Source organism: Apteryx mantelli, chromosome 4 (genome assembly GCF_036417845.1).
Source record: "Apteryx mantelli isolate bAptMan1 chromosome 4, bAptMan1.hap1, whole genome shotgun sequence".
Lineage (NCBI taxonomy): Eukaryota > Metazoa > Chordata > Aves > Apterygiformes > Apterygidae > Apteryx > Apteryx mantelli.
This window is the reverse complement of record NC_089981.1, coordinates 61,823,789-61,834,005: the sequence shown is the minus strand read 5'-3', so window position 1 is coordinate 61,834,005 and position 10,217 is coordinate 61,823,789. Positions and strand designations below refer to the sequence as shown.

The 10,217-nt window shown below is 41.0% G+C and overlaps 1 protein-coding gene and 1 long non-coding RNA gene across 11 annotated transcripts in view; one reads left to right on the top strand and one right to left on the bottom strand.

The window, feature by feature from the left end:
- Positions 1–432: 432 nt before the first annotated feature.
- LOC106483160 (uncharacterized) lies at positions 433–1,094 on the bottom strand. Its single transcript, XR_001292305.2, has 2 exons — positions 1,030–1,094; positions 433–834 (listed from the first exon to the last, which is right to left on the bottom strand). It is a non-coding gene; the product is annotated as an uncharacterized lncRNA (long non-coding RNA).
- A 304-nt stretch (positions 1,095–1,398) lies between these two features.
- The window catches only part of RALGAPA1 (Ral GTPase activating protein catalytic subunit alpha 1), a 135,332-nt gene continuing 126,513 nt past the window's right edge, over positions 1,399–10,217 (top strand). For 3 of the 10 annotated variants that reach the window (XM_067296734.1, XM_067296737.1, XM_067296738.1), the window contains exon 1: positions 1,401–1,737. In XM_067296734.1, coding sequence (XP_067152835.1) covers positions 1,632–1,737 — 106 coding nt within the window. In that variant the 5' untranslated portion in view covers positions 1,401–1,631. Of the gene's footprint in view, positions 1,738–10,217 lie in introns of all 10 variants that reach the window. The other 7 variants (XM_067296742.1, XM_067296741.1, XM_067296740.1 and 4 more) reach the window with 5 other exon arrangements.

Sequence of the window (10,217 nt, the reverse complement as noted above, 5' to 3'; positions counted from 1 at the left end):
ATGCTAGCTATAACATAACATTACTTATCTCTAGATCTTATAATGACAGAACTGTGAAACAATTTGTGGCAAACCACATAGGTAGCCAGATGACACTGACTCCCTCACTGATGCACTACTGACTAAACCCCATTGCCCTAATGCTTATAATACTAACCATTGTTTGTCATACATTTAAAATACTCACGTTTTTCTATTTCTGTAGCAGGTATGTCGTTCATACTGTTGACAACTGTTATGATTTTATAACAAATCTCAAATAGTTAAATATGTATTAAAAACTATATTAAAAACTGCAGCCTTTTTAATCAGACAGAAGGAACTTGATTTCCTTGATACAAAAACAGGCACCACGGACTGACCATTAAAAAAATCCAGGCAAAGAGACACTAGAAATCATGAGCCTTAAATGATCCAGTAGCAGAAGTCAACTGAACAATCCATGAATTCTTTATTTCATAAATTTTATGATTACAAGCCAGTGTCAGAATTTTAGGAGAAAATTTGTGCTCTTCAGTATTACTGACTCAGCCCTTAGCAACACAGTTCGTATGGCATACTGCAGAGTTTCCTGACTCTTGGTGCAAGCCTCGCTGGTGAGGTTGCGCATGGAGCTCACAAATTTGTTGTCTTGAGCCTATTTCTCGCATCACTCTGGGTGAGCTCGGGCACGACTGTGCCGAGGAACGCAGCACTGACATGGCGGCGACACCGGGCCACTGCGCTGGATCTGGCCACGCATGGCCGCTCGGCCTCCGCAGCGGCGCAGCTGCCAACACAGGGAGCAACTGGAGGGAGAAGCAGCTCCAGGTGGGAGTTGCGGCATTGCAAGGCCTGGTGTGGAAAGAGGAGCTGTGAGACCCAGAGCATTTGCAGTTGCCCAACTGAAGCTTGGTTAAGAAATGGTTTGGAGCCACAGCCTTGGTGAATATGGCACTGGGCCTCGATCTTATTTCATTATTTCCTGCTGGCCTGGGGGATTCACCTTAACCTCACTGCATTTCAGTTTCTCTGTATAATTGGTTGTACCTGCTCTGTCTTATTAGTACAGATGACTTTATATTTTTTTTAAATAGCTGAAGTATAGTTTCCTGCAGCAGTTACTGTTGCTGAATTCAGCAGAGAATGGTGCAGTGAGTCCCCTGCTTTCCTGCTGTGTTCCCTGCCGTGGCTGTGGTGCGTCCTCCTGCTGCACGTCCCATCAAAACACTGGCGAGAGGCTTTTTGAGGCTCCGTTGTGCCGGGCCGGGGCCGGGACTCGCTCCGCCCCCCCGCCTACGAGATGCGCTTGGAAGCGCGGGCTGTGGCGTCACTGCGCGGTTGCTACAGGGACGCCTGGGGTCGCACCTGACGGCTGTCGTGAAGCAGCGGGAGGAGAGGGGAGGGGAGGAGAGGAGAGCGAGCGAGCGAGCGAGCGGGGAAGGAGGAAGGGGGTGTGCAGGCCCGGCCCGGCCCCTTGGCCCGCGGGGAATTGGCTCCGCGCCGCGCTCCTCCGCCCCCGCCGTATCGGAGTCGGAGGCAAAGGCAGGAGAAGGCGGAGGCGGCGCTGCCGCGGGCTATGTAGGGGCCCCGGTGCGGGCGGATCCGGAGGCCGCTGCCCGTCTCTGGAGCGCTGCGCCGGGCCCGGCGGGATGTTCTCCAAGAAGCCGCACGGGGACGTGCGGAAATCCACGCAGAAGGTGCTGGACACGCGTAAGGACCCGCTCACTCGCCTCAAGCACCTGCGCGTCCTCATCGGTGAGGCGGGGGGCGGGGAGCGCCTCGGTGGGGGGCTGCGCCGCCGGGCCCGGGCCGCGCCGAGCGGCCGCCGGGCCCGAAAGCACCCGAAACTTAGAGGGGGCGGGGGGGAGGGTCTTGGCCGCGGCGGGGGGATAGGGGCGCTCCTGCGGCCCGCGGGGGGAGGCCGGGCGCGCCGCTGCGGGCGGCGTCGCCGGGCGCGGAGCTCCAGCCGGGCGGAGCCGGGAGACGCTGCGCTCCGCTCCCGCCGCAGCGCGGCTGTGCCGGGGCGCGTAATGTGGGGTTGTAGGTGGAATTCGATAGAGGCGAAAAGCTGATGTTTTTCCCCCGTGAAATATCCTCTACAGCTGCATAAATGCTGCTAAGTTGGTATGTTTGAATAGAAGTGGCTGGTGAGCACTAATGGTGTTTGTGACTCCCGAATCCATTTTCTGTAAATACTTATGGTAATAACTTATGTTCGTTTATGTTTTCAAGGTAAGAGCTACTACAGTAAATGCTCACTGATGTAGATGAGTATTCGTGAGTGGGTAGTCTGAAAGCATTTTTGTTTGGGGAATTGGTCAAAGAGGGAGCATAAACACTTCAGGCACTGGCATATTATTTTGTGGGCATCTGTTTAGCCTGACCAGTGAATTATAAATTGTGATTATATGCAATAATTACATAATGAGGAAACAGTTAACTAGTCAGAAATACCTGTTACCTGGACATATCTGTGAAAATCGAAGTCCTTGTCATCTTTTGTCCTTGAAAAAAGAGATTTGCTGTGGAGTGTGTTTTGGCCCCTTAAATTCTGCAACTGCATGTGTTGCTTCTGACAGTTTGTCAACACATGAGCAGAGCTGGGTCAAGGGCAACTGCATTCCATATTTAGCACGGGGTATTGACTCCTGCCTGAAATCTGGGGATGTTTAAGTAGCTTGTCTGTAGACTAAAGCTAGATTCTTTCCTTTTAAAGGAGGCAGCTGCTGCTCCTTTTTCTCTTACAATAGTGTCTGAAGGAACAGCTGTTCACACATGGCAGCATCTACTGCTGCCTGACATTGTTTCAAAAGCATAAATAATTATGATATTGCAGAAAATAAGAGTACTGTTTTATAGTTAAAATTCCAGGCGCTTCAGTAGTCGGATGAATCCTCTTGCCTTGCTCAGAATCATAGAACTCTTCTTAACTACCTGTACTTAGCCAGTTGTGGCTTGTTTTTGTGTTGATTTTTATTTATTTTTAGCTACTTCATTAGTTGAAGAAACTAAGTTTCTTTGTAAAATTCTTTCTTATTCTAAGTACAATTCTGAATTTAGGTTTCCTGGCTAAAGTATATTGTATGTTTCTAGTTATTTCTTAGTTTAGTCCACAAAACAGTGTGTCTGGTTTTGGTCTGGTCTGGTCTGGGTTTGATATTACTGCCTTTTATTTACAAGATTTTTACTTCAGCTTTGTTAATACTTGGATGCAAGGGATCACAGCTTTATTGAGCCACGAGCTCTGTATCAAGCAAAAGGTTCTTATCTAATCTAAGGTTTCTGCTTACTGACTGTAGGACAGGCTAAATCTGCTGGGGCATGTTTTCATGTGACATCCATTCCTCTTTCCCCTGCACATGCGTATACCTCAGCTGCAGAAGCACAGCTCCCACATATCCTTTCTTCAAGTTTGGGAGAATACAATCCAGTGTATGACTGTGTTAGTAGGGGAAGTTCCTGAGGTGTGACACTGCTCTTCTGTATGTCTATCTTAGAGCCATCTACAGGATTTCGTTATTGTGCAGATATATCTTAGGGCCATAAGGTACAAAACCAAGGGTTTTTTCTGTTTTGTTTTATTTTTGTTTGTTTTTTCTTGGATACTTCTGCTCTTTCTCCTGCTTTAATTCAAGAGAAATATATTGTGGATTTGAAGTCTGTCTTCTGCTATGCTCACTTCTTTGCCTTACTCCTTAAATCTTGCTGCTTCATACTGGCTTTCAAAGCATCAGCTGTATGCCCTTTCTTCTCCAGCTGTTCATTTGACCAGTCTGCAGGACCAAATTAAAAAAATAATGTGCCTGCATTGGATAGATTGCTGCTTGAGATGACTTCGCATGCAGACACCATCCTGCAGCTTGAGCAATGAAGTGCTACATTTCCCTGTTTATCTTTTTTTTTTCTTTTTTCTTTTTTTTTCTTCCTCTCACCAGTGACAACTCCCCCACAGCATAATAGTCATGTTTCCATTTGCTTCAGAGGAACCAAGCTAGCTATGGCCAGCAGCCTATCTGGGGGAAAAAAACATGTCTGTTCAGCTGTGTTCTGTGTCTTTGTGAATGAAGACTGGCTTGTCTTGCTTATGCAATTAGCATCTGCACATTGGAGACCAGAAGACCATCAAGAAAAGAATTCTCTGCTGTTTCACGTTCAAGAAGTAAAAGTTTCTTCTGTTCATAAGCTTAAGAACCTTTCAGTAGGCCTGCAGGGTATATTGAACAGGAGTCAAAAAAATTTTTTTTGTTGTTGCTCTTTTTAGTCTTTGGTATAGCGATGATAAACCAAAGCATGGCCATGGTTTCATGGTTATTATCTTTAATTCAGACTTGGGGGAAGGAGGGGAAGTACTGGTTCATCTTTCCATTATTGAGGCATCCAAGACACTCATTCTCCAGGAAGGCATCACTAAAATAATGAAGTAGTCTTGAAAAGAGACAGAGTGCTCATGAATTATAAGACTGCTTGTTGTCTATTAGCCAAAGAGGAGAATTTTTAAAATTTCATTATGATGAAAGATTGACGGTTGGATCTTACAAGGCACTGTTTCAAGATAGACATCATCCAAAAATATTTTAAGTTGGTGAATAATGAGAGAGCATAATATTGTTGTTAGGCAGGACCAAAAGAGACTGAACAATTTCAGAGAACTTAATGAAGCTAAGTGAATGGATAGTAGAGAGACAGGTGACATTTATTTTTGACAAATGAAAAGTAGTGCATGTTAGATGGGATTACTTAAATGTCTTTTACAAGATAATATAAAATGCAGTGAGTTGTATCATTTCAAGAAAAAATATCTTGTCATTGGTGACAGCTCAGTTTAAATTTACGCTTAATAAGCAGCATCAGTCAAAGTGCAAACTTGTCTGGATGCAAAAGGAATGTAGAAAATACTGTGTCTTCATAAATCAATGGTGCACCATTATCAGAAAATGTCACTGCAGCTTTAGTAGTCCTACCACTGTATTCAGCATTGGATTCAGAGACTAAGATGGGAAGGACTGTGGTGGGAATAAAGCTTCAATGTGAAAAGAAATTGAAAGCTTTAGAACCCCTTTCTGTTGGGGTACAAGGTGAAAAATATGTAAGCACACATGAAAAAGTAAAGTCTATTAAGGGCTACTAAATTCACGGTGCAGAAAGATTTTGGGCTTGGGAAGATTGTGAGCCCCAGACTAGATTTTGTTATTGGCATACTGGGGGAAATGCCCTTGTATTCCTTTTTGAAAATCTTTGTATACACCTGCTGCTTGCCACTTCAGTCCAGTGTCCTGTCCTGTATTTGGCCTTTTTTGTAATTCAGAAACCAAGAAAAATTGAATGAAATTCAGGTGACTAATTGAGAATTGATGATTTGTTAAAGTAAATGTAATACGTGACCAATTTATACAAGTCACTGGCATAACTTTTTATAGCAGTCAAAAGCCTTTAGGAGAAGACCTTCAAGTAGCACTGTTAAGGTTGTAACAAATACTAAGAAGAACTGGAAGAGATTGAAGTCTCATATCTTGGGCCGTAACAGTCTGTGAATGAGGGTAATCTGCTTTTTGGTGTTTTCGTACTGCAGTATTTTTCTTGAAACAGCTGGTACTATCAGCTTTAAGAAACTTGACTCTATTAAGGTGTATCATTGGCTTCTTCCTGTATAGAAGTGTTCATCTTTTTTGTTTGTTTTTGTTGGTTTTTTTCTTAGTTACGCCAGCTGCTTCAAGTTTCACACAGCTTCCTAATGCTCTCTTTGTCAGCATGTGATTTTTTTGTCAAATTGTTCTTCTGTCTTGTTTATATATGCTGTAAAAGCTGTAACAGTTTTGTTTACTGTCAGCTACTTTGGCTGTTAGAACACATCGTTCTTTGAGCAGGAATGTGGTATGGGGTTCTCCTGCACTCTGTATGGAAGTGGCTCAGTCTTGGTGGAAGTGAAACCCTGCTGTTAAGGATGGCTGACAGCTACAGTTAATACAGGTATGATCACCGAGACCTCCTAGGAGACGGAAGTGGAGGCACATAGTGCACCTTACAGAATTAGGTGTTGCCTTCAGAATGAAGTCTACAGTTTTCCAGGAAATATTCTTATTTTCCAGGAAATAGACTTATTAGCAGTCTCTAGAGTATTAGTAGCTAACTGCGATTTTTTTAGGATTGTTTAGGAGAAAGAGCATGGAAAAAGTGTGTTGTTTTTATAATCAATGTTGCACTGTTTAATCAGGCTTCTGGATCAAAAATGTCCTTTTGCTATGTGTATATGCACATGAACAATAGCAACAATGTAATAAAGTTATAAGATTCTAAAATTATAGTTTTTTAAAAGGTCATTCTAGTAGTTCTTCAAGATCAAATGATGCTTGATTTGTCCTTTTGTTAAAACAATGGTTTGAGAACTTTTCAGATAATTAAGGCAGCTGGATATCGGACCATTTTCATAAGGTCATACCTTAACAGTATTGACTTATTCTGTTGTTTTAGGTCTGATATCAGATATGTTGTTGCTACCTCCTGAATTTGTATTTTCAGTCAGAATTTGTAAATGTATGTATTAAAAAAAAAAAAAAGATTCAGTATTTTTGCCCCCTCCCCCTTTTTAAGGGGTTTCTGCATAGTCTTACTATGTACAAGCAAAGTTGAATGAATATATTTAGTCTTAAGATTTAGTTTTAAGGCTGAACTTTTAATAGCGTGTTCTTGTGTGGTGTGGGTTTTTCTTGTTTGGGTTTTTTTGTTGTTGTTTTGTAGGTTAGGAGTCACAGGCCTCTCTTAATCCACAGTAAAGAAAAAATACTTCGTTTCTAATCATTTATTTTATTTGCATCTGATAGCTCAAAACTACACTACTTGTATTTCTGGAACCATGGAGAATGTTTGTAAAATGTAGTGCTAAGAGAACAGAATGTCTGAAGTACATTGTTGTTGTTTGGTGTGGGGGGGGTGTGTGGTTTTTTGTTTGTTTTTTCTCTCAGTGGTTGGTTGGTGCCTGGGATCATATGTAGGTAAGTGCTGGAAGGGAAGAGTCAAGCTATACTGTACAGGATGAAACATTCTGTTTTGGACACCCACTCTGATATATTGTTTAATATTAATCAAATGCTTAAACACAGACTGCATTTGTCTAAAAAGGATTTTAATTTAAGAAATCTATTTGACTGGCAGTCAGCCCTAATGCTTCAGCTGGATGACATTCATTGGTGTTGCACTTGAACATAGTTCATAATAATATCACTGGTACTATAATAAATGAAAAAAATATTATAGTAGTAAAGGTGAAAGGGGGGTGACAACTAGCTGCCTGGAATTCTCTCTAAAGATAACTCTTCCAGAAGTTTCTGTGGAGGTGCAAAGCTGTTTTATTTTTGGCAAGAGTTGTATGGTTGGTTTTTTTTGTTGTTGTTGTTTTGCGTCTCCCCCTACCTTTCCTGGTAATGCTAACTGCTCTGGATATGTTGCTGGTGTAATTCCTGCATTTGGCCACAAGTTGAGTCCAGTTTAAGAAATTGGACATGATGTAATATCAGTCTTGATTTAACTCTTCGGCGAAGTTACACTTGACTTAAAAACACCAGGCACAGCCAGTACTGCTGGCCTGTGAGGGTAAGGGCTGGAATTGGATCAAAGCCCCAAACTACACGAAGGGAGGCTTTCACTGCCTGGGTGCAAAGGAATGATCTCTGTGGGTTTAGTTTGTGGCAGTTAAAAGTGAAAAGAACTATATTACTATGGAAGTGTTTGAATTTGCTTAAATAAAAGGTTGAGTTCTGGAACATGTGCGAGGTTTTTATGGAAGTGTTTTTAAAGTGTTTACTAGTGTTGTAACTCTTCTGGAGTCTGTATGCAACCTGAAATGAAACAATTAGCTTGGAAAGCTGTCAGCTGCTTTTGCTCATTTTTGTGGAGCATTGATGTTGAAATTTGGTAACAATTTGTATGTAGATGATGTTCATTAGTGCTGTTAAAATGCTTGCTCATTCATGATTTTTCTCATAGGTTTGTCTCCAAAAGATGCTGGTCATCAGGGATTCAGACTTGTCTGATCCAAAATTTAAGTCTATTAAAAGATTTCTTGAAGTATGTTCTTGAGGTATTTTTGATACCCAAAACCTCAAGATAAATTATTCCTTTGACAAAAATCTTTTTTTTTCTTTTTTGTTCTTCTCCCTCTCTCCTCCCCCCCCCAAATTTGAATTCTCTGGGTTAAATAGCTGTTAGTGATCTGAAACAAAAGGAAAAATAAGGCTTGCTTAATAGGTTTGCATTTGCAGCACAATATTTTTAAGCAATGCAGCTTGTTATTGGGCCTTTTTCACTGTGACAATCTGTTAACTGTGCCAGAGCCTCCGGTAGATTCTGAACATTTTCTACTTAACATTTCTAAATATTATGTCTTTATATGCGAGACACTGTCCATATATAACTGATTTTCTGTACTGTTTTGCTGAAAAGCTGCAGCTACATCTTTCTACCTTGTGGAGTTAAGAGTAAGTTGCCATTTTGCTTGTATGTTAACTGAAATTTAGGACACTTAGAAGCCTCTTGCTTACTAATGGCATGTATTATGAGAATTGATACTGAAAATTTTAGTCTCTGGTGCCCTTTCTGTAAAGCAGAGTCCCACTAGAATACAGCCTTCTTCCAGTTCACTGTTAGCTGCAGTTGTCAATGGTATTTTACTTTTGGGTGAGGATGAGGCCTAGAAGTTCACTAAATCTTTTGGATTGAGACAGGGTAACACTTTTATTGTACTGTCTGATGTCACGGTTTTATGTATAAACAGATTGTTAAACCCCGAAACAGTTAAAATCAAATATAAAGTTAACCACAGTTTGTTCTGTAATGGTGTAGTATCTTAGACTATGCTGTTAAGTACTATGGTAAATTTCTGTGATGCTATGTGTAAACTGGGTTTAGGTGTATGTTAATTTTCTCTCCAAAAAGTTTATGTATTTCTAAGACTTGTGTGGGTGTTTAGTTTATAATATTTTGACTGTTTACCATTAAGATTCTGTCCTATGCAGAAAATACTAGTTAATCAGATGAATAAAATTTTAATTTCATAGAGCAGGTAATCATCTAAATAGTATAGGTATATTTCTCTTACTAAATCAGCCCATTCATATATATGTAATTGATACTGAGGAATTAGCTTATAATCATTTATAGTGCAATGTGTAGAAAATGGAATAAACAGGGAAGGAAGACAGTATGTGTTGCAAGTCAAAGCTCACTGAGCTCTTTCTCCTACAGAGGATCAGGGTGTTATATGTGTGGACTTGTAGTCAAAATCTTTTAAGGTCTACGTTACTGTTGTGCCATACTATATCTGCTCCCTTCCCACACGCACCTTACTCCTCCTTTCCTTGGCTATTGGTCTGGAATGAATAATGAGATCCAGATTTCCTTGACCAACACAAGGTTCCAAATTTGCAGACCAGCATCTTAGTGAATTGCTAGAGGTGCCCTTGGTGATGAGCAGAAGGTATCCTTTACTGTAGGTGGCAAACAGAGCCTTTCGAATATGCAGCTGGGTTTTCCCTTTCTTAGAAGGAAAGCCATCTTTCAGCATTAACAGAAATAGTCTTTTCAGAGTTTTTTCGTGTAATGAGAGGACAAAATTCCCATTAAATAAAATGATATGTTTTAGTTTGCTTCCCTCTGAAGTGACAGAACTCTTTGCAAGATTTCAGTGGTTGTTAACTGTTTGCTTTGAATTCCAAAATCTTGCTGTTTTTCATGCTGTCAGTTATGATCCTGGGTGTAAATCATGGGAAAGTGCATTTGCTAGGAAAGTTACAAACTTAAGTTACTGAATCTTTTTTTTTTTTTTTTTTTTTGACTTGCAGCCTATTCTCCTAAGCTATAGCATAGCTGTATTCTGAAGGTACGCTTCTAATGTTAATTGGAAGTTAATGGTAACAATGTAGTTGTACCAATGCTTCTCTGAGGCATATTGCATTTTCTGAGGTGGTTGACACCACATTGTACTTAAAACAAAACAAAAAGCACTACAGGCGTCCAGAATGATTTGCTTCCTGAAAATCCTCTGAAATTCCTTCCAGAACAGGATTCCAGAAAGGCAGAGAGCCGTGAGGCTGGCTTATTATAGTGCCAGTCATACATATGCAAATGCCACTACAATAATTGTGATGCAAATGAAAATTAACTACTCAGTTGATTATTTAGGCATTTAGTTTGTGTCCTGAAGAATCTAGGTACAGTATCTCCAAAAATTAAAAAGTATTGTG